Raw genomic sequence first — 26,158 nt, forward strand, 5'->3', positions numbered from 1 at the left:
TCTCCAGCTTTCTTTATATAAAAAAAAAATCTCTCCAGCCTTCTAGACTCTTCCATTTTGGCCAGGTAAATATGTTGGATATATTTTATTTTTTTCTCTCCTCCTCTCTCCCTAGCTGTACAAGGTGTTTTCAAAAATTACAAATATATTTTCCAAAAAATATAAATATAAAATACTTGTACACTTCTTCTAGTATTTGGATCCAAACGCACCCGTCCATGAAACATCACATGCAGCTGCACGTGCCAAATATTTGTCAAATACTCCCCATTCATTTCTCATATAACCTCGCCCTCCCAACCCCCTCCTCTTCTCTCTCTCAGTCACCCCCTCGGTATTGTTCTCTATTATTTTTTTTTGTTAAGGTTCCGCGGCCGCGGGTAAGCGGAGTCCCCGAATTTCCCCCATTCCGCTCCCCTCCATTTTTTTTTTTCCCGTCTCCCCACCCTTCTTTCTCTCTCTCTCGATTCTCGAACTTTCTCCAGTTTTGGGTTTTCTCGAAGCCCTGCTCCTCCTCATCTCCTCGGCCACCCGCTTAGGGTTCCGGGAGGGGGCGCCGCCACTGTGAGGCGGAGCTCCGCCTCTGGCCTCTCGAAGTTTCCGACCTGCTCCCTGGTTGCTGTCTCGTCACTCTGCTTTTCTCTCTTGTCGGGTTTGCTCGGATGCTACGGGAGGGTACGCGGTTCCGTTGCTCTGTTCTCGCCCTCGATTCGTTACCTTAAGCATTTCTCGTTGCTGAGCTGGTTGTTTCGTTCTGGGCTCGCCATTTCTGTTCTGGTAAGAGTTTAGGGTTTTAAGCTTTGTCTGGTTGGTCGGTGGAATGTAGGGTTTTGGTTGCAATGTTCTCGTTTTGTGGCAAGTGATGAATCATTTTTGAGATTAGATGGTATGCGCGATTTTGAGGTGGAATTTGCTTACCAAGTTGTTTTTCGGGTCATGTCATTTTTCTCTGCATATTTTGTTGAATTTTAAATTCTAAACTTTTTAATGGAGAGGTGGTCTTCTTCTGAATCATTTTTTTTTCCTTTAATAAATGTTAAGATGGTTTCGAAGGTGATGGTTTTTCTTTTTCTGGAATCTTAAAACACTATGGATGGTTCGAGTCATTCAAAAGTTTGACGGTTTACTGTGACTAGCTACTGAGATCGCTTTTTGGCCTATAAACGGGTTTTTTTGGCATTTGATACATTTCTGTTCATGCATGGAATTCATTTGGGGGAGTCAAGCATGCCGTAAGTGTAAAATGACTGCCGAGTGTTTTTGTCATTTTGTTTGCGGAATCATTGGAAGGGTTTGCATTTTGGTTAGATAAGATGTGGGGCATTGCTGCTAACCCGATTGGAAACTTTTTAATCCTTTTATGAAAAGCTTAAACCTGAAAGAATAATCGTATCTCTAAAGATTTTGAAGCTAGTGATATTTGTTTTGCAGATTTTGAGATCATGGGCTTTTATCTAGATCACCTTTGTATTGCAATATCTACTTTTATGAATTGACTAAGGTGAGAAAACATTATTTTTATGAAGTTGATGACTCCAAAAAATATCGCATGTCTAAGAATTTGAAACTAAAGATTTTTCATTTTGCAGGTTTTGAGATTGTGTTCTTCTTTCTGGATCTTTGTAGAGCTGCAATATATGATCTCGCTAAGGTGAGTAAGGTGTTATTCATGAAATTTATGGATTTTTGTCGATATATGTTATGGACCCCTCCGTACATGCTGACCTGAGTTTTTATACACTTTATTTTTTGCTCAAATTTTCCATTTATATAATTGTGGAAGTTGTGGATAGTACATATTTATTTTCATAAGGACTTTGTTTTCTTAGGACAAAAATTTGTGCTATGAACTTTGCATCACAAGATCTGCGCAAGTTCTGCTAGTAAATTTCAAAGAATCGAGAGCGGGAATTTATCTGGTTATATTTTCATTTATTAAAAGGTTTGATGCTTGCACATTTTCTGGGAGGATCTATTCTGATGCTGAATTCATCTGCGGAGCCTTCTTCGCTTGGAGTTGTGCTTCATAAATGATCCTGTTTTGATGGACATTTTATTGTCATTACTTTAGTCTTCTGCTGTGTAGGTTACAGTTGTGACCCACCTTTCTGCGATTGGCTTTCGGATTTTCTTTTTGACATGATTTTCATTTTTATCCCTGTTCTTCCTCTTTACATAGTGGTTCTGGTTCATATTGTAGGTTGAGTAGTTTTTTTTTTCACATGTAACTTACCATAAGATTCATGACAGTAATTAAAAATACAATTACTTTTATGATCAGTAAAATTTCCAACTAAAAAAAAGCATGAAATTTCCCCATTTATCCTTCTTGGAGTAAGGACATCCTTTCAATCCTTCAGTAAGGTAAAATAACCAAAATCAACAAGCCTTGTTCCAGCAATTTTAGGTTGGCTTTACAAATTCATCCAACTTATAAAGAGCATGATAATTCCGCTATTTATCCTTTTATAGTGTGCTGCATGTGCAAGGCACATGAGAGGATAAGTGAATGTCAATGATTTTTCGAATGGAGAAATGTTCATGGAAGTCGGAAACTGGAATGGCTGTATTCACTTGCTAGATAGCTAGGATGGAAGTGGGCCCATGGACTGTCACTTCTTCAATTTCCTAGTCATGGAAATGGAAGATGTATCAGGGGACTTTTATTTATTTCCTCTTTCACTCGATTATATTAACATCATTATTAATTATGTTCACTTAGTTTTTTAAAAAAATCTGGCTACAGAAGGGCAGTTCTTCAGAAACAAATGAGGTATGGCCACCGAAAGCTTCTGCCACTAAAATAGTAGAGATAGAGATGGAAGGTCCAGTCATAGAAAGATTCTGCTATTAAAATAGTAGAGAAATGGGCATGATGAGAACCTTTCAGTCCTCAACTTGGGATGACCTTAACCATAATAAGAAACCCTTGTTTCAACTTCTTGGGATTGGCCTTACAACTCCTTTGCCTTTCATTCCTATTGAGGGATATAATCTTTGACATTTGTCCATTTCAAACTCATCATTAGGCCTTCCTCTTTCCATCTTTGTTGGTGTTTTAGTATTTTACTTTTGATTAATGCAACTCGTCTGCCCTATAATCTACTTGCCTTTGACCCCATTCTATCTTGTTTTGTTAAAAATCCACTCTATATTTTCTTATCTACTATGCTCAACTTATGTGCTCGGGCACTTTCTATTGTTTAATATTTGACTTTGTGGCTTTATTAACTCTTAGTAGCATGTATACGATTTGAAAAATGATTCAGAATTTCAAAATGAAATTATCAGAAACAGTGTCATTTTGGACTTTTCATCAAAAAAAAATTTGTAAGGCATTTTCATTTTGTCATTTTATTAAATGTCAATAAGCATTCTGTCAAGATTAAACTTTGATTTTGCAAGGTTGCAATGAATTGTAAACATTGGACTTTAAATTCCAAAGAGATTTTTGGGAAAAGTAAGTCTTTTGATATAATTTTGGCTATCCACTAATGCTTCTGTAGGAATTTAACTCTTACAGATAACCATTTCTTATTTCATCAACAAATGATTTGCAAATAATTATAAATTCCCATGCCTCTTGAATTCCACTGGTTTTTCATGTTTGTAGATGCGATGAGATATGAGCATAGCGCTATTTTTAGTGGCCTAACACGTTGAAACTCTTCCCACCCGTTGCAACATCTATTACCGCAACTTTGTACTTCATTTCCACTTATATCAAATTCAATAATACCCTTTAAGACTTGTAAAGTGCTTCCTTCATGGTACCAATTGCATCCAAGCTGTCATCGCATAAAATTTGTTGAAAGATCAAAAATAGTTAAATATGTGGCAGAAAAGCTAGTCAATTTAGCACCCCCATTGTGATTCACATGTTATTAGGGGACCATCGATAAGTGAATGAATATGCGTTTTTTGCTTTAACCAAGGTTCGATCTATGTATGAGGTGTGTCGACTAGCGGTAGGCATGGTAGTGTTGCCATTATTGAGGATCATGTTACCAAGGGTATTGATTGATACACAAGATAAATTAAATATTAAAAATTAATAAAAGAAATGATGGGATGTAGATAATGAGATAATTTCATGTGTATATAAATTTATATATATATGTAAGATGTTTATGGGGACATCTTATACTAGTTTCACAAATTAATGTGTGTGGTCATGTGTGTGCAATAGAAGTGAAGAGATTGAAGTTTCCTTAAATTGAGATAAATGAAATAAATGGAAAGTTTAAACTTATAATTGTTAGGTATTCGTAAATATTGGAAGAAAATTATAGATATAATAAAAAACCAAGCTGGATGATTAATTAAAATGCTTTCGTACTCCCTCAAAATGTGCAAATAATATTAAAAATCTAGTGAGATAATTATTTCTCTTACAAAATATTATTTCAACTTAGTTGAGTAAAGAGCAAGTTATCTAGAACTATATGCCTTGTTGTGAAAAATAAGAAAAATCAATACTACTATTATTCTAGAATAAAAAGATGTTGAATTTATTTTAAAAAATAAAATAAGATACTACAAAATGATAACTAAGCAATAAAGAATAAAAGTTTATTGATTTTTTATGTAGGTCTTAAAGTTAAGAGATCCATGGGTTTACATAGATCCAAAAAGAACAAAAAATGGAGAAAAGATGTTAAATTTTCAAAAAGAAAGGTAGAGAAATATCGATAATGTTTATAATTTTAAGGAAAGAGAGGAATGGATGGAAAACAAAGGAAAAGAAATAACAAGGAACTTGAAGAAAAAAACTTAATGACATGGAGTTGAATACTTGTAAGATAAAATATGTAGGCTTTTCTTAGTTTATAATTATTATTATTCTATAAAAAAGATGTTTATACTTTTGATGACTTTCATACTCTTTTTTAGTATCACCTAGAACTAGAAGTGGCAATAATTAAACCACGAACTTGCTTAACTTGATTCGGCCAATTATAGGTTAGGTTGGATTGCCTATTTAATAAAATGTCCGGGTCTAAATTTTTGACCTATTTAATAAGCTGGTCGGGTTCGGGTTGATTAATTTTTTGACCAAACTTATAGCCAACCTATATATGGTCCAACCCGGCCTAATTGCCACCCCTAATATTGCTAAAATTTATCTCTATTATTATAATTTCCATTCAAAGTTTGCGAGTTGCAATTTAGCATGCCACTATTTCTCAAATGTCACTAAATTTTCTCATACATGTCATAACTAAGAAATGCTAGAGAAAATGAAGAAATAAAACATGAGAAAAAGATGGTAGGCAATGAGAAACTAAATGGATCTTTCTTCTTCCATTTAATAATATCATTAGATACAAAATAATGAAGAAATAAGTCATATGGAAATCTTGGAGTCAAATGCTTAAGCAAAATTCCCCTAACCAACCCTTCATGATAATAGGTCAGTACTTCCATCTCTAGGAACGCCAACCATAATTGGACGGGGGGAGGATTAATACCAATCAACAACTACTCTCTTAGAAGGCATCGGTTAACCCTTCCTCCTCTTACTAATACTACACTTATAAATTATAGCGAATGTCAGGTATATAAGCAGTGATTTCAAATCCAAAGGTTAATCGTATGATTTCAAAGCCAAAGGTTAATCGTACTCTGGTAACTTTACATAAAGAAGTTTTTGACCTAAATTGACATAGACCTCTCTTTCCTTTACACTAATTTTTGAAAGCTATCAAACCCCACTTGTCCCATTTTTTTAATCCCTCTCACGTTGGTTCTGCATCAAATGATAAGCCCATGCGACAATTTGATATTTTCTTTGTTGCAATAGATAAGATTGGAGTTCCAATTTAAGTGCTCTAGTCATGATTTTCTGTGTATGCTGAAGTCAATGACTCAAAAAGACTTGATTAGATATTTACATTTGTTTCCTTTTATTTAATGCATGTATAGACTCTGGAATAAATATTTTTTAGTAAATGGTTGCTAGTATGGGTGGGTAGAGACAATTGTGAACTTCAAGTACTCTACTAAAGTAGAAATCCTATTATCACACTTCAAAATTCCTTTTTTGAAAAATAGTAAACCACTATGGTCAAGCAACATCACAAATATCATGATCTGATTTGTACTATATGCAGCAAGAGATGTTCTACCTTAATCTTTACTTCAACATGTCTACATTTGAATGGCCATTTTATTTTTGTTCACCTCTTAGTGCACATGAAACTTCTAATTGTTTGTCTAAAACAATCAATGCCTGACAATGTAATTACATGATTACCCCTTTGTTGCAAAAAGAGAGGTGATACAATATGTGAATAGTTGCATTTGGAAATAGACAAACTAAGATTTCTCTACTGCAAAATATCAAGCTTGATTAGGTTTTTGGGGAATGAATCCCACCAAATTAGCATCTTGCTAGATTCAAGTCGAATATAAGTCCATAATCATGTCCAACAAATCCTAATTTGCATAGCTGTAACTGAAAAATACATGATATACAATATCTACATATGGGCTGTGTGTGTGTGTGTGCACGTAACCAGACTATATCAACAATATAAGGCTCTTGATTCTAGTCGAATTCAAAATTATGTGCCAATACTTTATATGTAGGTTCAAACTTAACTATGGTTATTAGAGCTGGGTCTAAATCTGTTTAAGATGAACTAGTATTAGACTTGATACAACTCCATTTAAGATAAAGCCTAAGTCTGGCCACTATTTGGAAAGTATTTTCTAGATTGATAACTCACTCTGTTCGAAGGTGTTGAAGTTTACTTAGTCTAAGTGAGATTTGGTGAGAAATTTTGGTATCAAAAGCTTTCTTATTTTGAAGAAGTTCTATTTATAATTCTTATTGTGTCATTTTTTTGTTAAGATTGTAAGTAAACAAGATTTGATCTTAGTTATATTTAGAGTTCTCTTATGGTTCTTCTACAAACTTGTAAAGAGGATGAGAAATTGGCATTAGATAAGATGTACTAATGCAAGGTGAATCCTGTGAGTATCGGCGCTTGAAGTGAACTCTTTATTATCTAAAGTTGTTATTTAAACACCTAGGACAATTTTTGGTGAAACCACGTAGGTTTTATAGTTAAATGGTGGAAAATGAGCCGCCAAATCAAATAGACGTCGTCTTGAGCTGTATTAGTGTCGGATTGTCTGGATCTTGATTTGGGCTTGGTTCAAGCTGGTTTGAATGCAGTATGACCTAAACTACTTGATTAGGGTTGGTTTGGATGTGGTTATGCTAGATACCACCTGCACCAATGCTCCTTTTTACTGGTCCTAAGCCAGCATGGTACATGTGGGCTGGTACATTCTGTACCAACCAATAGTTCAAAGCTTTTTTGAGGTGTTAAGTATTAAAACTGGATGAGTAAAGTTTACTTTTTTGAAGGGAACATGCATAGTTCAAAAAAGCTAACATGAGATATTTTCAAAGGCCACACAAAGTTAGGTGATGTTTGATCTTCTTTTGGTCTAAACATTGATCAACGAGTTTTTTAAATAATTCATAGATTCATAATTAAATTATATTCAGGTTGCATCTGGATGCTTTTAATCTCAAGTATCATGATTTTTCTCTCGCTGATGATTCAGAATTCAAAATTTTGAAAGTTGAGATATTTTAAAAGGTGTTTCATTGTTAAAGGATAAATTTAAAAATGGAAAAAATATAAAATGATTGAAAAAATATGCGATGATAGGGAATCATGAACTCGGAAATTTCTCCCTTTAAATTTCCACCCTTTCAAGAATTTTATGAATTTTCATTTCAAGGCAAAAACTATTAGTTGCATAGAAGAATAACATGCAATTTCAAGACCATGTAAATGCCCATAATATAATGATTTTTCTAGTAACTTAACTAATCTAAACTGTCATCCATAACTGTAATTCTGAGTCCAGTCATTAGCTAAACCCTCAATTGATCTATTTTGGGTTAATTTGAATGTGCTCGATTCAATTCTAGAATGGAGGTGGAAGATTTTTTGTGCTGTGAAGGGAAGGTTCTTTTGTCCTTGACCCAAGAAAATACAATTTGGCATAAATTTTTCAAGAATAAGTACTTTTGATGTTATTTTGTAATAAATAATGATTTTATTTAGTGTGCAGCCTATTCGTTAAACATGTGCTAATAGAGTCCAAGAAACATTGCTACAAATATTATTGATAGGGTCAAATTATAGTACCATGGATCGATATGACATGGCATGAGGCGATGCTATTTATGTGCTTGAACTTCAATATTAACTACAAACATCATCAACCATTAAAAACTGATCCAGTAATGAGTTAAGATCATTTTTGATTATGTTCTTCCAGGACACCAACTCTTGAAAAGTGTGAACAAAGTTAGGTCCACTTCGAAGTTACCTTATATGCCTGATGAACTAATACTAGCATAGTATTCCATACATCCATTGAGGGTCTTGCTTAAGTTTGGGTTGTCCCCCACTCACTATCTTAAAACTTGGGTTATTAGGTTAATGCATACTTTGCTTGGGCCTGTAAAGACATTTCCTTCAATGACAACGAGAGAGAAGGGCGAAGAGTAGTAGAAGAAAGGGGAAAAGTGTTTAATTGTACTTGATTTAACTTTAAATTATCTACGGTTAATGCTTGATTAAGGGCTGACCTTGTATCTATGAGAGCCAATCCTACTTGCCTGCAAATTTAAATTCTATTTTTTGATCATTTATATTTTTTCAATTCTTTGCTTACATTTATTTTATTTTTTTCATTAGTATATATGCATAGTGCATGATGCTTGTGTATATATGCCGGCGTCCGCCAACCTCCGTCGGGCTCCCTCTCCCTCCCTTTCTTCCCCTTCTCTCTCTCCCTCTCTCCCACGGTTTGTGTGCCCTCTCCTCCGTCGGTACAGGCCCAGCACGGCCTGTACTGACTCGTGCCGCCGGAGAACCGGTGCGGTGCTCTATATCAGTTCTGCCGTCCTTGCTACCTAGGGAGTTTGGCTTATAGGGTTGAAGGTTGGCTTTTGATTTTTAGGGCTAGAAAAGCATTCGAGCTAGATAAATCTCCAACCCTGTCCTTTTTTCCTTATTCCTCCAAAAATTTGAGTGGAATTTTGTGTTTAATTGAAAATCAAAATGAGGGTTAATTTTATTTCATCAATCATGAGCGTAGATCTAGATGAAAATAAATGATTTGTGGTTTTGGTTGGACCATAAAACCTACACCTAAAAATTATATGAATCCAAAATTAACCCCAAAAAGCCAACCAAGACCATATTGGCCATATATCTGTCCACCCATTGCCATACCCATCCCTGATTAATACTCCCCACCTCGATACTTCGAATCTGTTTAGAAGTAAATCTGGTATACAGATGGCAACTTCTAATTTACGAAATATGAGAAATTGTTGCTTGTTCCTCAAACCTTCGAGCTATATGATTTTAAGGGCCTATTTGGCATCAATTTTATTTCTTTTTTTTATTCTAAAAACAAAAACATGGAACCTGAAACAAAAAACATATTTGGTGCTATTGTTTCTATTTTTTTAAAAAAAAGTTATTTTCATTATTTCTGGAAAAAAATGAAAGTAAGAGATCCTTATGCTCGGTATTTTTAAAAATAAGAAATTCATGTTTTTACTACCACAACCGACATAGCCACCATCATTGATGTCATCACCTCACCCACTGCTGCTGCCACCATTGCAATTGCCACATGCTGCTATTGCTATCATTGCTTCCGTCACACCTTTGCTGCCACCGTCGCCACCACCATGACTGCCATCACCTTGTCTCCACCATGCTGCCATCTTTTTTGCTGCCTCTGCCACTGCTATCATTGTTTTTTTTTTTTTAAAACAACTGCCATTGCCACACCACCGCAGCCCCTCACCACCAACACCACCATTGCTGTTGCTGCCTCCAATGCCAATACTGCCACCGCTGCCACCACTACCATATTTATGTTTTTAAAAAGTATTAACTATAGCAGGCATGTTTATGTTTTTAAAAATTAGAAACGTAGAAGTAGAATTTTTATTTTTCTATTTCTAAAAATAGGAAATTAAAGTCATGTCAAATGGCACCTAAGAATCTGCCCTTTGTTTATTGTTTTATCTAAAATATCAGATCTATGCTTCTTAAGAAAGTTCCACCATTGATAACTAAATTTTCTCTCTCTATATATATAGTAATACTAGTTATAAAATTATTGCAAGATTTTTGAATTCTAGTCTAGCTTAATCTGTATCTTTCTACCATGTCAAGTTTCTTTGCTCATCTCTGCAACATAGTTTGATGGTCGTATAATGCTGAAATGTTAGGAGAGCATTGATAGCTATAGGAAGTAGATAGCTATCGGAAGTTGTTATGTTAATGGCAAAGGGAAGTCATGGGTGATGCATTATTTCATTGATACATAAAAAATGATATTAAATCGTCACAAAAGACAAGTATGATGCATCATGGCTAAGTAGCTCACTTTTTTATCTAGTTTTCTAGAATAAGCCCCATTCTATCTCTTACGCATTGTCTATAGGTAAGCATTCCAAGCCAGAATACATTTGGCAGGTTTGCATGTGCTCTCTCCCCATTGGAAATATGTAGATCATTGTTTGGTTTTTTATTTGGGGCTTGAATTACATTTGACAATACCTCTCCTTTACCTGATGAGAGACTGTTGCTACATACATGATTTGTTAATTATGCTAAAGACTTATAAGAATGGAATAAATGGAAAAGAACTTGGTTGAGATATGAAAAAAAGAAACTAATCATTTACTTAAGTATTCTAGGGCCTACTCTTACAATTCTGGAGGGCTATATTTCCACCAACAATTAGACCTAAAACCTACTTTGACGTAAATAATGTTCTGGAACTCCAATTTTTTAATTATTACAAAGTAAACTGAAACTAAACCAACTTGACTTCAATTTTTCTTCTTATTTTCATTACTAACTTCGAATACCTTTTGGATTAAAATCCTTATTGTAAGGGATACCATTAACACACATCCTGGTGTAAATTATCACCCACTAAGACTTGTAACAGGACACTATCTTTTCCTTGATAATTTTGTTGTCATTATCAGTTGATATCAATAGGATGGTCCAGACATGCCACGCTTTATTTTCTATTTTCCACAAGTCATTGAATTTTTGAGCTTTTGCTGCACTATCTTGTCTTCTGACTAGCAGTCCTCTAGTCTATGAATTGTGTCACTTGTTATAAGATTACAAAATGGTGGTCTCTATCAAGTTACGAAGACAATATCTTTAATTTCCTCTCTTTCATTTAGGTGAATGCTCCTCTTGGAGTCCTTTATGAGATCTGGAACATGCAGTCCATTTTCTGAAATCTGAAGTTTTATATTTTTGGCCTTCCATGCTTGATTTGAAGTTTGAGTTACGTAGGATTATACTTATAATAAGGTGAATCCTTTGTCAATATTTAAATTTATCTTATTATAATGTATTGCTGATAAAAGGTTCAGATTTATGTGTATGACGAGTTTTTTTTTTCCCTTTAAAGTTAGAATATATGGAGTCTGTGTGATTGAAAGTGCTTTTAAAGATCAAGATATAGGGGTGATTGAAATTTAAATGTAACTGTAAAATATGATGTAGATTTATTCTATGGTGATGGTAGTTTTAGCCTCCATGTTAATCAACAGAGATTAATTCAGATCAATATAGCCTTCATGTTAATTTTTGAATTTCCTTCATACACTGTAGCTATAAATCCAAAACTGTTAGATAGATGGTCAGGTATAGTCATCTCTTTCTGGAAAGGAAGCCCCTCACTAGGCTCTCTGCTTATTGCAATAGAATGAGACTGATCTCCCATGGTTGCTAATCTTTTTCTTCGTGTATTAGATTTGCAGGCTTATCAGTTTTCCTTTTTTATGTAAATAAAATCAGTAAATTTTGCTTATCCGATAGCACTATTTTCAACAAAGAAAATCAGGATTGGATTATTTCATTCTGCAAATAAGACTTGAGGTCATTGCATCTTCCTCTTGATGAGGGTAGGCATCTGAGAAAAGTTTTGGATTCAAACAATATAGCCAGCTTTTGGTGGTTTTATCTGTCATTATTGGACTTGGATTTAGTTCAGATATGTGAAATATGGAAACTGCATATGTGAATCTGCAATCCCGTGTCAAATTTTCTTTTTTTATGCTTTAGGACTGAAGTTCAAGTAACCCTCTGTCTGCTACATGTTGGTGGCTGAAGTCCCAGGACTGCAGAATTGTTGTTGGAGACAGTTGGTCCTACTTGCAATATCAGATCCTGGTATTGTTCAACAGCTATAATTCTATATCAGAGAAGCAAGCTTGTTTTGAAGATATATATTTCTCTTTTGCACATGCTTCATGAGGATTAATAAGCATGAAGAGGAAACATAGCCTGTTTTGGTTGAAACATCTTACATGAAGGAATTTAAGGGCATTCTTATATCATTTTATCATGATGGAGTGCAACAAGGAAGAGGCTATCAGAGCCAAGGACATTGCCGAAAAAAGAATGCAAAACAAAGATTTTATTGGGGCACGGAAGATTGCTCTCAGGGCCCAACAGCTCTTTCCTGACCTTGATAACATCTCTCAGATTTTAACTGTTTGTGATGTGCATTGCTCTGCTGCAGTTAAAGTCAATGGGGAAATAGACTGGTATGGAATTCTTCAAGTAGAGCCATCAGCAGATGATTCATCTATCAAGAAGCAGTATCGCAAACTTGCTCTTTTACTTCATCCTGATAAAAACAAGTTTGCAGGTGCTGAAGCTGCGTTCAAGTTAATTGGAGAAGCACATATGACATTATCTGATCGTGCGAAGCGGTCCCTCCATGACATCAAAAGCAATGCTAACACAAAAATTGCCCCATCAAGGCAGCCTTCTCAGCAGGCCAAGAAGACTCCTTATGCTAGAAGCAATGTTCATACCATGAATTTTAATGGTTTGAATCAGCAGCAGCAACAGCCATCAGCTTTCACTGGTTCCCAGACTTTTTGGACCATTTGCCCTTTTTGTTGCATGAGATACCAGTATTACAAGACAATATTAAACAGAGCTCTCCGCTGTCAGAATTGCTCAAAACCTTTTATTGCATATGATTTAAATGCACAAGCTGTGCCTCCTGGGACAAATTCGGGCTATTCATATAATAGTTCTGGAATTCCACCACAGCAGTTTCCCAGTCAGCAAGCTCATAATACCAGCCAGCAAACTCAATTTGGTAATGCTTCTTCGAGCACCGCATTTCAGGGTAGTGTGGGTGGGACACCAGCAGTCAACTCTGAACATGGATGTGGACCTGTGAACAAGGCAAAAGAAGATGGTAAGGTTGATGTTGAAGGTGGGGCAGGCAATGAGGTGAAGTTTGAAAAAGTAAAGCTTAAAGAGGTGAATAAGAAAGAGCAGGTAGCTAAGCCTTCTGTAAAGACAAGCCAGAAGAGGGGCAGAAAAGCGGTTGTTGAATCTAGTGATTCAGATGCCACTGATATTGAAGATGTAGTTATTGATGATGGTCCTCCTGCAGAGCAGGGTGCTGGGGCAGATGCCAGCCATTATCTGCGAAGATCAACCAGGCAGAAGCAAAATGTCACTTATAATGAAGATGGAAGCGATGCTGATGACGATGATGACTTCATGAATCCTTCTAGTTGTAAAAGGCTGAGAAAGGGTGGATCATCAAGTAATGTTGATCGGAGAGAGAAAGACTTGTCAGATGGTGATGCGTATGGGGTTGATGTGGGAACTAGTGAGAACAATATTTTTGACGAACAAATGGATAGCAAACAGAATGAAGGCACAGCACATGCTGAAAAATTACCAAATGAAAATGAAGTGACTATGGATAAATTGCGGGAAAGCAAACAAGGGACCATTGAGAAAGACGAAACATCTCGAGCTGGGACTGATTCTAGTGTTGATTCGAGCTCAAAGGCTTCACCTAATCATGGGTCTTTTTCCTATCCTGATCCAGAATTTTGCGACTTTGAGAAGTTCAGGAATCCAGATCAATTTGCAGTTGATCAGATCTGGGCAGTCTATGATAATCTGGATGGGATGCCCAGATTCTACGCTCGGATTAGGCATGTTGATGAGCCAGACTTCAAGCTGCGCTTTACTTGGCTAGAGCATGACCCCAGAAATGAAGATGAAATGGCATGGTCTGATGAGGAATTGCCTGTTGCTTGCGGGAACTTCAGACTGGGGAAATCAGAAGTCACCGAAGACCGGCTGATGTTCTCTCATGTTATTTCTTGGAAAAAAGGAAGAAAAAGAAACTCGTATGACATATGTCCTAGGAAGGGCGAGGTTTGGGCTCTTTTCAAGGACTGGGATGTTGGGTGGAGCTCTGATCCAGACAGTCACAGGTTGTATGAATATGAAATTGTAGAAGTTGTTTCAGATTTTGCAGCAGGCACCGGCATAAGGGTTATTCCATTAGTGAAGTTAAGGGATTTTGTGAGCTTGTTCATCCGAGCAGAAGGCGAAATAACAGCCCCATATGTCATACCACCCAGTGAAATACTTAGATTTTCTCACAACATTCCTTCTTATAGGATGACTGGAGCTGAAAGAGAAGGCATTCCAAAAGGTTGTTTTGAACTTGATTCAGCATCCCTTCCTGATAACTTTCAAGAGGTTTTTCATTCCATCAGTCTTGACAGCATCACAGACAGAGTTAAAAAGTTGGATGATCAATGTAGTGTTTTGCATTCTAAGACTGCAGTTGATGAAGAGAAGCTTGGAACTATTACAATTGAGGAAATTGAAAATATGAAATTTCAGGACTTTTCTCCTCATGGGGCAAATGGAGTTTATGAGGAGAAACATCAGGCAAGTACAAGTCAGCATATGACAACAACTGCTTCAAAACTTGTCAATGAAATGAAGGCATCCAGAGTAGAGATTGACAAAAATAGTGTAGATTCTCGGAATGCCGATGCTAACAGTGATGCGGAGTGTCACGATCCATCTACGTCATCATCTCAAATTCCGATTACCTATGAATATCCTGAATCAGAGTTCCATAACTTTGAAGAAGGCAAGTCTATTGAAAAGTTTCAACAGGGTCAGATTTGGGCACTCTATAGTGATATTGACAAATATCCCAAGTATTATGGCTGGATAAGGAAGGTTGAATTGGGGGATTTTAGAGTGCATGTGATATGGCTTGAGGCTTGTCCTTCAAGAGAGGAGGAGAAACAGTGGTTGGGAAAGGAGCTTCCAATTGGATGTGGAACATTTAAAGTTGCTACCGGGAGCATTGCATTTGATACTACTGATACCTTTTCTCATCTTGTACAAGCCAGACCAGCTGGTAGAAAAAACCAATATGTTATCCTCCCCAGCATTGGTGAGATTTGGGCTGTATACAAGAATTGGCATGCAGGATGGACACTTTCAGATTTTGAAAATTGTGAGTATGATGTGGTGGAGATTTGTGAGCGCACTGGTTCTGGCATGAAAGTTTTGCTTTTAACTAAGTTGACTGGCTACAGAGCTGTATTCAGGCCTGAAAGAAAAGGAAACAGCATTACCATGATGGAGATACCGGAAGATGAATTTTTGAGATTCTCTCATCAAATACCTGTATTCCGGCTGACTGATGAAAGAGGCGGCAAGCTACGTGGATATTATGAGCTTGATCCTGCATCTGTGCCAGAGATTTTTCTGTTTCCAAGTGTTGACTGAAACATTAGGCTAATGGGGGTTGGGAATCTTTGACAAGTATGACTGTGGTTTGTAACCTTTCGGTGGATACCTAGATTATCAGATCAGGTTCTCACTGAAAAGGCAACAGGAATGCTTCCCAGTTTGCTTCAGAAGTTGCAGAATTCATGTACTTCTGCTGGATCCAATTTGAATGATAGCTTAAATCTGGATCCACATTTTGCTAGTTGGAAGTGAGTCTTCTCCATTGGCCACACTCATATATGTAGATCTCTAGTCATGCAACCAGGACTAGCTTGGTAAGATTCTAATATTTAATGCTTGCAGTTAGTTTCATTTTAGCCATCCCATGTGTTCAGGCTTTTGGTGTAGCTGCAATCTGCCATTTTGATATAATGAAGGCCCAAGAAGGCCGGCTACTAAGATGTCAACAAGGTGTTGTGCCCCCCACAAATTATATCTCATTTGTCTTCAATCTTGAGTTCTAATTTTGCTAATAGCTTCCATAGTTCAGATAGAATCGACCAAGGGATTCAACTAATTTTACTGTGGTGGTCATATTTATATCCGTGGTGCTTGTTTTTATCGTTTTTGGCAGGGTATGAATATTACCATGACATCAATATCTTGTTGGATTCAAAAGCCACTTGTTTTGCTGCATTTGAAACACTTGGATGGCTATTGTTTCACTCTTGGCTTGAGCTTGGTGCATCTTAGATGGCTCTCACTACTTTTGGCACTCGACATATGGGGCCTTTGGGGGATCGAACATGAGCAACCTCCTCCTTCCCAGGAGGACTTGCTTTTAATTACCTCACTGGAAGACTTAATCAGAGAAAGAACAGAGAATTGACTTTCAGAAGGAGTCTCTCTCTCTCCAAATGAGAGGGATAACCTTATCCGAGAGTACTTCACATTTTCCTCAAGAGAGACCTATCTGGTTTGTAGGTCATGCCGGATGGCCGAAATCCAGGTGTTAGCATCATTAGATCTCATAGAAGCCATGGAAGCGTCGTCAGCGTATCCATTGCCCGTATAGGAAATTTTACTTGTGTATCTTAGGGATTTTCTTGACTCGATAGGGGTGTCAAAATTTCATTCAATTATCAACAATCCATTAAAACCACTACCATAAAAATATGAAGAAATAGTATCGGAAATAAGCTCAATATCAAGGTAATGTGATGTAGCAGCTGCAGTGGCTAATTTTTTTTAAAAATTTCAAGTCATGGGTTGTGCGATGTCAGTCTAATCAAGTTTGTTTTCATCAAGATTAAAATAGAACCAAGATGCCCAAATGATGCACCCGTTTTCTCCTTCCTCCACGGTGCTGAGGTACTTCTATTTCAGAAAATGGAGGGTATGCTGTTATGGAAAATAAATAGAAAAATAAAAGAAAAAAAGATATTAAAAGGTAAGCTGGGCGTTGGCCTCATCCGGCTCGGAACTTTGTTGGTGGTCTTTTGTGGTCACCTTCTCACCTGGTCAAATAGTGCTTCCAGGAGGAGGAGTTTTTTTTTTTCTTGGCTTTGAAAAAGGGGGAAGAAATGACCGTGTGTTGGGCACCCCAGCCGGTTTTACTCATACTCTCTCCATCTGTGGGCCCGGCTCGATTACCCCTCTAAGCTCCGGCTCGAATTTTCTATGTGAGTACGTCACATCCGGCACCACCGAGGTTACCAGCAGACCAATATACTCTTCCAGACTCCGTGTCCGAGCAGGGAACATCCGGTCTTCACAATTTAATCGATGCCGGTGCATTTTGAACTCAGAACTACTTGGTTGGAAGTAAGGCCATGATATCACTGAGCTACCATCTCAGTGGCTTCCAAGAGTTTTATGCTTGTATTTTACTCCTACAAAAGCAGTTCATTGCAAGGGCTTCTGATACCATGTCTGCACCATGTATATGAATGCTAGACTTTGGTGTACATAATCGAATCCTTGGCATAGCCAAACTTGCTCCATGCTGCCTCTGGTATATTGTTCTTCTACCGGTTCTATAAAATTGGGGTGTCACTCGGTTGTTTTTGTTTTCTTTCTTTCTTTCTAGAGAGAGAAAGGGAGGGAGAATTGCTTGCACTACACTCGTCCATGCGTAATTATTTGGTGATGCATAACTGAAGGCTAGAACACGAATCTCTGATTGCTAAGTCGAGGAAGTTTTTTTATAATGATGGCATAAATTGATCTAACTTGAAAACTTGGCTTTGAGTTAAGGGTTTTTTAGTTATGGCTGGATATGGTTAAACTTTGTGCATGAATTTAAATAGATCGGGTATATCAAAGCTTTGACTCAAGTTGTGCTATGGCAGTAGGGTTCTATTTGGATTGGAACAATTTAAATTGAGTTATACCATGATTTTGGATAAATTTTTTTTAAGGGATTACTATTTTTTAATATTAGTTATTTAAATTATTTTGAAAACTAGCCAGTAAGAATTACGAAAATTGGATTTGCTAAGTTAGTTTAAAAATATGAGGTTTTGTCTTCAATTAGTGACTCGAAATACCTGTGAATGGATTATGGGTTGATAAGTCTGGTAGGATATGAGTCAAGACTTTGTTATGTCATTATCTTTACTTACTTGGATGTGATTTGACCTGATCCATTGCAACTCGGAATATAAGTTACATAAAAAAAAGTTATTAGAGTAGAGGAAACCAAAGGAGAGGAAGGGAAAAACAAAATAGCCTTGCGGACTTCATATATCACAGACGGCATTCTTGAATCATTCTTTTAGACATATTGGCTTTTGTGCCATCTAATAGCATAGTTAAATATTTAGTAAAAGCAAATTTAGTTTATAAGGTTCCACATCTAGAGAGCGTTGATTTATCATAGATGGATGGCCAGTCCCTGGCCCTTTTCTCGTAAATAAGAGCTTTTTTTAACTAAGAATCTATTTGAGCAATAACTAACATTTGGTCTGCCGTTATGATTCTCATTATGGTTGCAAGACTTCCCAAGTTAGATTCTTGAAATTCCTTACTATTTTTTTTGCATTAATATTTAAAAAAATAAAAAAAATAAAAAGAAATAGTAGAAAGAGTTGGGACACTAGGAACTTACCATCCACCCATACAATGCTTGTTAATTTCACGAAAGCCGTAGATGTCTTCCCTCCAAACTCTCACTCTTGCTGCTCTCCCCAGTTCTTCATCTCAAAACCTGCCTCCTCTTCTTCCCCCAACATCCTCCCACTCTCTTCTGTAATACCAAACCCCCATCTCTCGATCTCCAAAAGCCCCTCTATTTTTCTCTTCCTTTTTAGTTATACATATCTCTGTCTCTGTGAGGACCCATGCGGACGTGTGTTTAGTCCCACATCGGTTATTCGCTGGGTAGATCTTGGGTACTTATACAGGATAAAGGAACCCAAATAATACCTTCCGGTTAGCCATTTTGGATGAGGTCCTTGGTTGTTACAAATGGTATCAGAGCGGACCCGGCCCATAACCTATGTGGACTAGGGGACACTGCAGCACGGATCTATTAGAGCTGACCACAGGCTGATCATGGTGTTTGTGATTAGATTCGAATAGACTTGAACCCTTAGCCTGACGAGGACGTCAGGGCTTGAACGGGGGGAGTATGTGAGGACCCGTGCGGGCGTATGTTTAGTCCCACATCGGTTATTCGCTGGGTAGATCTTGGGTACTTATACAGGATAAAGGAACCCAAATAATACCTTCCGGTTAGCCATTTTGGGTGAGGTCCTGGGTTGTTACAGTCTCCATCCAGAACGCTCTCTTTTTCTCTTCCTTCTATTTATGTATCTCTGTCCACCATTTCTGATCTCCTCTCAATTAGATTGCCCTCTTATCAGAAAGGTATACCAATTCCCTTTTTTTTGTGTGTTTTCTTGAAATAATTCTCTACTTTATCACTGATCCCTATTGCTTTTCCTTTTTTCCCCTCTGTTGATTTTTCTCCAAACTATCGCTCATTTCTTCTTTCTTTTGATTGGCTAGCTTTTCAGTTGAATCCGATCCAAATCGATCCCCATGGTTTTCAGCAGAGATCATAAAGATGCAAGAGCATGAAAGATTGGAACCCGATTCTACAATATGTCTTCAACATGCAAGAAGTTCTCAATATATATTTGGGTTGTGGATCAGTATATGATAGACACATCTATGTTTTGATTATTCTTTAACATTATTTTCGCATAAAGTAGTTCTTGAGAAATACAAACCAAGTCAGTGGATATGAAATCTAAATTCCAGACAAACCTCTATTTCCTTTCAACCCAAGGAAACGGCGCAACCAAAGGCATGAGATCAATTGATGGAGGCACACCATTGACATTTATTTCATTATGAGGGTCTTTTTGCTTCTTCATCAAGCTTTCTCCATGGATTAAGAGCATCTTTGATGGCTTGAGCTTCTGGAGAGCTCTCCCATGCTCGCTTTTCTGACTCCAGAACAGTTACCTTATCATCTGTAAAAAATGGGAGCACATCATAAGAAATCCATGTGCATACCGTGGAAGCATGACTGTCAGGATTCAGAATCAATGGAGAAGCACAAAGCAGGCACAAGAAAATGGACACATAAGCATGCTGATTCATCTCTAGACTATCATTCTCCAACCTATAATGGCATTCTATTTGATTCCTAGTATGAACATAGATGGAAACATCAAAATTCAAGTGCTTTCGTGTGGAAATTAAACTTAGTGTTAACTTAATTGTTATAAGTATAATAACAATCATGCTGCTTTTATCTAATGCATGATCATTATTGTACTTTTCCTTCATTAGACAGATGGAAGGAACGACTTCCAGATTTGGTAAACATGTCTTCCTACAGATTAAACTTCCAATTGGAGTTAGGACATAATGACAGTAGGTTTAAGTATCAAAGATTAAGTGATTTGAAGTGATTTGGTGGGAATTTTACACATCATTGGACCTTGTTCTATGACTAGTTGGATCTAATCTGTGATGAGATCAGGCCAGTCTGTTTACTGTGGCCCTAGAGATTAGCGTGACTAAAGCAAAATGGAGGTTTGCTGCTAATCAGGAGCAGTAGACCAGGGAGAAGGGGCTTAACAACAAAGAGAAACTGAAAAGAACGATCATTAAGACACAGAAAAAAGAAGAAACAAATGTAGAAGACTAGAGAATTACAGGGACAAAATGCAGAAAATTAAGAGTAAAGAAAGAAAAAGAAAAAACACAAGGAACTCACACTGTTACGTAGGAATCACGCTTAGGGTTTCAAGGCCTCAAACCACACTGAGATCATATCCACAAGAGAACAAGAAGACCTTATGTAAATCATCATTCTTCATTAATTAATCAATCAACTTTATCACATAATACTCTAAGACCCCCATTTATAACCCCAAAAAACAATTCTCTTAATCCCAAAACTAATCCCATAAGGTGTGGTCATTTTGCATGGTTATCATAGCATGATTGCATGAAAACTGAATATCACCAATACAGAAATTATGCCGATGATAAGATCTAAGATCTTCTGATCTCAGCATTTGATTGAACATAATCCACTATGAACATAATCCACTAAAAAAATAGCCAGAAATAAAAAAAAAACAGCAAATTGACAACCAAAACTAAATTTAAGAGAAATCCCTAGTTCCACAGCCCTCTGATGCATCATGAAACAATCTTGAATCTCCATCACTATAAACACAATATATATACATATTTGTGTTTATGAGGTTTTTTTTCCTAGCAAATTAAGACCATTGATTACAATAAATTCCCATTGCTAGTCTGTATGCATGACGTGAATGTTTATGAGATTGTTGATATTCTTTTTCTTTGCTCACAGAAAGATTTCTTCACGAAGCACAAGTAGAAAGACTTGTCTGTATGCACGACATGAATGTTTATGAGATTGTTGATATTCATTTTTCTCTGCTCACAGAAAGATTTCTTCATGAAGCACAAGTAGAAAGATTATGTTTACAAAATATAGGTGACTCGATCTCCATGTTATCTGTAAGACTAGAATCACTAATGATGGGATGTGTATCATGGGAGCACATCAATGTGGTTAATATGTGCAGCTACCGGAGGGCACAAGCAGTCTCAACCATGGTTGCATTCCAAACAAAAGACAAATATGCACCGACTAGATCCATTGAGGAAAGTGGCATTCAACAAATTATATGCCCATTACACCGATATTATGAATATCAAAGAACTTATTCAGGCTTTATTTAACTGTTTTGGTCCACTTTTGCCAGGCATTCAACTATCCAGGTTATATTTTTGATTGTTTCTTTTATTTGTATTACATTGTTTCCATGAGGAAGGGCAAGATTTGCAATGTGAATTGCAGTATGGTTTATGATTTGCTTTTCACAGATTTGAAAGTTGACGGACTTCTAGTATATGCAGCTTGCTGCCTTTTCTTTGGTCTTTGCCCCTCTTTAATTTTTTGTTAGGTTTTCTTTGAGCACATCTATGATGCAACACATTGATGTACCAAGTGTGAACTGGGGCTTGGCCCAATGGTCACACCTCTCTGCTTAGCAATCAAAGGTTCTGGGTTCGACTCTTGGGTGATGCAAATCCAAAAAATCTGGACTTGGATATTTATAAGATGGCTGGGTCTCCCTCTCTTTCTATCAAAAAAAAAAAAGAGATACACTGAGTAACTATGAATCTATATGGGATCATCGGTATGTTCTTTCATATTATGACCATGTTAATGAGAGGAATCATGCACATGTAACTTCAAAAAAGCCTAACTATTTTGTGTGTTGCTCTATAGACTTGTGATGGTAACATTGCATATGATTCATGCTTGATCAAATAGATGTTGTAATGAGATAACTGAGATAACACACTCTTGTAATCAATGTGAAAATGCATCGCTATTGTATTGACTAGAGGTGTGATGGGTGATACATTTTTGAAATGCATTCTTGTTCTTTATCATTTCCAAAATGACATTGTTTGAGACACTTAATATGGTTTCACTATTCTGTTTTTTCAGAATTTGGCTTGAAGGAAGAAAGTTTATTTTATGCTTTGTGCATGGTGTTTTCTTTTAACATTAGTGTTATGTTTATTCAATCTTAGCATAATTAGTGGTTCCTTCAATTAGTGGGAATATGGTCGTGCTTAATGCTTCCTTCAAACCTAGCATAATTACTGTGCCTTTTCAGTTGAAAATAAGTAAGTTCTATAGTAGATCGCATTCCATAGACCATAGTTCGGATCATCGATGTGAGACCTCCATTATCAAATCTAGATCTGAGTGGAGATCCACTCGAGTATGCCAAGTCTACTGTTCTACTGTCTACCTCTATAAAGCAGTAGACTTGACTACATTTGAGTGGATCTTTACTTAGATCTGATCAGGTCTAGATTGGATAAAAGAGGTCTCATCAATGATTCGAGCCTTTAGATGTCATGCTTGTACACCAATAATCATGTGATTTGGAGATCCCTAATCTATATACTAAGTGGTCAAAAAATTGGATAGTTCAAATAACACAAAATGATACATGTTTTTTGACCACCTGATACATAGGCTAGGGATCTTCAAATTATATAATTTTTGGTATGTGAGCAACTACTAAATGTAGTCATCTGAAATTGCATATTTTGCAGCCTGTTAGAGTTGTCTTAGATTGATGTTTAGCCATGATATTGAAAAGCTTTTGATAGGGTTTTTCCCAAGCTTGAAGTGGACTAGTGTCAGATACTACCCTCTACCCCTGGTTAAACTTAAAGGTATTATCTTTGAATCTTAACCCAGATGGATAATCAGTTTGAAAAAATCTCTAACAATTGTTTGATAATTTTGTGTTTAATCTTATTCAAGATATGTTATCAGTTTGTCTTTGAGATTAAAAGCATATCTTCTATAAGTCTTTTACTAATTTTGTGTTTAGTCAGTAACCAGATTAGTCTTAGGGATACTAACTTTTCTAAGCTCTCCTATAATTTGTCATTTTCTCCTCCAAAAGACCTACATTAACCTCTCAAAATTCAAGAAAGATCCTGGACTCTCGAGCCCTAGACTATGAACTAATTCCTCGCTTTCCCCTCATCTTCTACTTGCATTACAACCCAAGCAATGCCTGCTTAGCCCCCTCATAAATACTTCTCCACACACAAAGTTTTCCTAATCCCTGCCCACAACCCTACTCAATCCACAAATTTCACCAAAATTTCTATCTTCCTAGCTCATTTTCACCCAAATTTCAGATCCGATTTCAGCTTTTCCTAAACCAAACCCATGAAGAACTTCAGCATCATGTCCCAATTTTAAGTAGTGGAACACATAATGTTTAATAGCTTTAGAAGAATCGCCTAAGACAGGTTGCTCATCACAGGTATTCTCTCGGAGAGTTGGAGTAGATAAAGACCAACAGCTTCATCACAGGTATGCTCCAGAAATTTAAATGGAATGAATTCGGGCTTCTCTAAAGCTTAGACATAGCTGCAAACATACGAACCACTCTTTCTTTCTCTATCCCTGAATCAGAAGACATAAGAAAGCGAGAGGGAGAAAAGAAGAAGAGAGGGAAGGGTCTCATACAGTGATACAGAAGCCGGTGTGGATCATGAAGAGCTCCATCGCGGCTCCACACAGCGCCGATACCGCCGCGATCTTCAGGTACCAATCTGCAAATTTCATCTCAAATGGGTGCTCGCAACGCTGTTAGGCAGGCTGGTTTCGAAGTGGAAGAACGCCCTCCGTCGCTGCCTCTTCTTTCCCACAGAATTCTTCTATTTTAACGTCTCCCCACCCTCCACAACCGCTCCCCGCCGAGCAGTTCCGGCGACCCGGCGGTGAAGATTCTTACAGCGCTGCCGCTCGTGGCGGAGGCCGGCAGAGTGGAGGGCCGGGAGGGGATAAAAAGGCGCCGACGATGTTCTACGACGGGGTTCGGTTGGCGGAGGAGGCACAGAATGGCCCGGACGCCGATCTTTTTAGTCCCATGCGAATTTATTTATTTATTTATTTATTTTTTCTAAAGCGGGCGTTTCATATAACACAGGTACGAATACATTCAATCAAATCGGAAAACAAAATGTCCCGAAAAACTCCGGACATCCTTTTTTCTGAGTGGCTCGCTACATATGCCGCCACCCAGTCGATCGTCTCATGCGAATTTATTGCAAAATTGGAACTTACTAAAAGTAGATTTTGTTGTCTATCTTGCACCGACCTTACAAATGTAATGTTTCGAAACTATGTTAGACTTTACCATGCATCCACATCATACCATCTTAGGGAAAGCTGCAATATTGTTATATTCTTAAATTATACATATTATGATACGCAGAGATTAAATTGCTTATCACACTATTAGAGGGAGATACTTTAGTTGATGGCTTTATGTTGATGCTAGAATCCACTCATTTTTACATGGTTGCTGGCGGATTATACGCGCACTGCTTTATATTAAGATTTTATAAATTTACAGACAAGTTAATAGTGCAGTAGATTGGACCACGAACAAAATGGCTAATTATACTAAATCTACAATATAAATTTTTTTAGTGCATGTACCACATCAATTTTTACATATTTTATTTTTTAATTTACAAATATATATATGCTTATATTAATTAATTAATTCATCCTTTTAGAAAAATTTCAATATGGTTTCCCCACTCATCATTTCATTGTATCTTGTCCCTCCATCCGGTCCCCGATGACAGTGTTGATAGCTATTTACAAGTAATCAAAATGCCTCCACTGCTGTCATCTTTTTCTCTTTGTCTTTCTTATTTTCTTTTTTTCTATTATTCTTTTTTCAGTGGGTGGGAAGAGAGGAAAGAGAAGATTGGGCTTAATAGAGTGGGGGAAGAGAAAAAAAGTTATGATTAAAAATCCCAGAGAATAATGTGAAGGAGGAACATTGGATATGTGGGATACTTAATATAAAGGGAAAGCTTGCATCAAGAAAGGACTGAGTTTGGTGGAGTGGGATGAGATTAAAAAGTTAGAATTTTAAATTTTAAAGAATTAATATTAAAGAAGCCTACTAGATTTTGAGGTAATTGAGGAGAATGACAAGATGGTCTAAGAACTATTTTTATTTTTTGTTTGGAATAAATTCTATTCCTTTGAATGTTTCAAAGCTTCCATACCATTTTTTTTTCTTATATAATCCAATTTTAATGTTGGATCAAAATAAAATTTTCCTTCAGTTTTTCAAACATATTTTTCTCTATAAATAATATTGCTTCTAAATATATTCTAGAAATATTTTCTATAAGCATGAGATTTGTTATCACCCAGTCTTCTCAATTCAACTTTGATATCGTAATTAAAAGAATCAAAGTTAGTCATATGATATCGTAATTAAAAGCACTTATTTATTTGAACAATAAATCATTATTTCATAAGTTGTCTCCACTTAGATTATTGAATTAAAAATCCATTTTTATACAGCTATTAGAAAACTAAAATTTTAAAGTTAAATAGTTTTGAAAGACAAAATAGATGATAAATTTGGCTTGTGCGAAAACTTTAATTTTTGGATATGAAGTATTTGGATTTAAAA

The 26,158-nt window shown here is 36.6% G+C and overlaps 1 protein-coding gene and 1 non-coding gene across 3 annotated transcripts; one reads left to right on the forward strand and one right to left on the reverse strand.

Annotated features, from left to right (window-relative positions):
* Positions 1–319: 319 nt before the first annotated feature.
* On the forward strand, positions 320–16,122 carry LOC103696336. Of its 2 annotated transcripts, none has more exons than XM_008777932.4 (4): positions 320–777; positions 1,432–1,501; positions 1,590–1,651; positions 12,150–16,122. In XM_008777932.4, the coding sequence occupies exon 4, from the start codon at positions 12,432–12,434 to the stop codon at positions 15,666–15,668; it is 3,237 nt and encodes a 1,078-aa protein (XP_008776154.1). In that variant the 5' UTR covers positions 320–777; positions 1,432–1,501; positions 1,590–1,651; positions 12,150–12,431; the 3' UTR covers positions 15,669–16,122. The 2 variants fall into 2 exon arrangements, with proteins under 2 accessions (XP_008776154.1, XP_026656651.1); XM_026800850.2 differs by having other exon boundaries at positions 12,198–16,122.
* Positions 16,123–19,719: 3,597 nt separating this feature from the next.
* Positions 19,720–24,583, reverse strand: LOC103719702. The gene is made up of 2 exons (XR_606027.2): positions 24,181–24,583; positions 19,720–20,092 (listed from the first exon to the last, which is right to left on the reverse strand). It is a non-coding gene; the product is annotated as an uncharacterized LOC103719702 (transcript).
* Positions 24,584–26,158: the final 1,575 nt, after the last annotated feature.

Source organism: Phoenix dactylifera, chromosome 12 (assembly GCF_009389715.1).
Source record: "Phoenix dactylifera cultivar Barhee BC4 chromosome 12, palm_55x_up_171113_PBpolish2nd_filt_p, whole genome shotgun sequence".
NCBI lineage: Eukaryota > Viridiplantae > Streptophyta > Magnoliopsida > Arecales > Arecaceae > Phoenix > Phoenix dactylifera.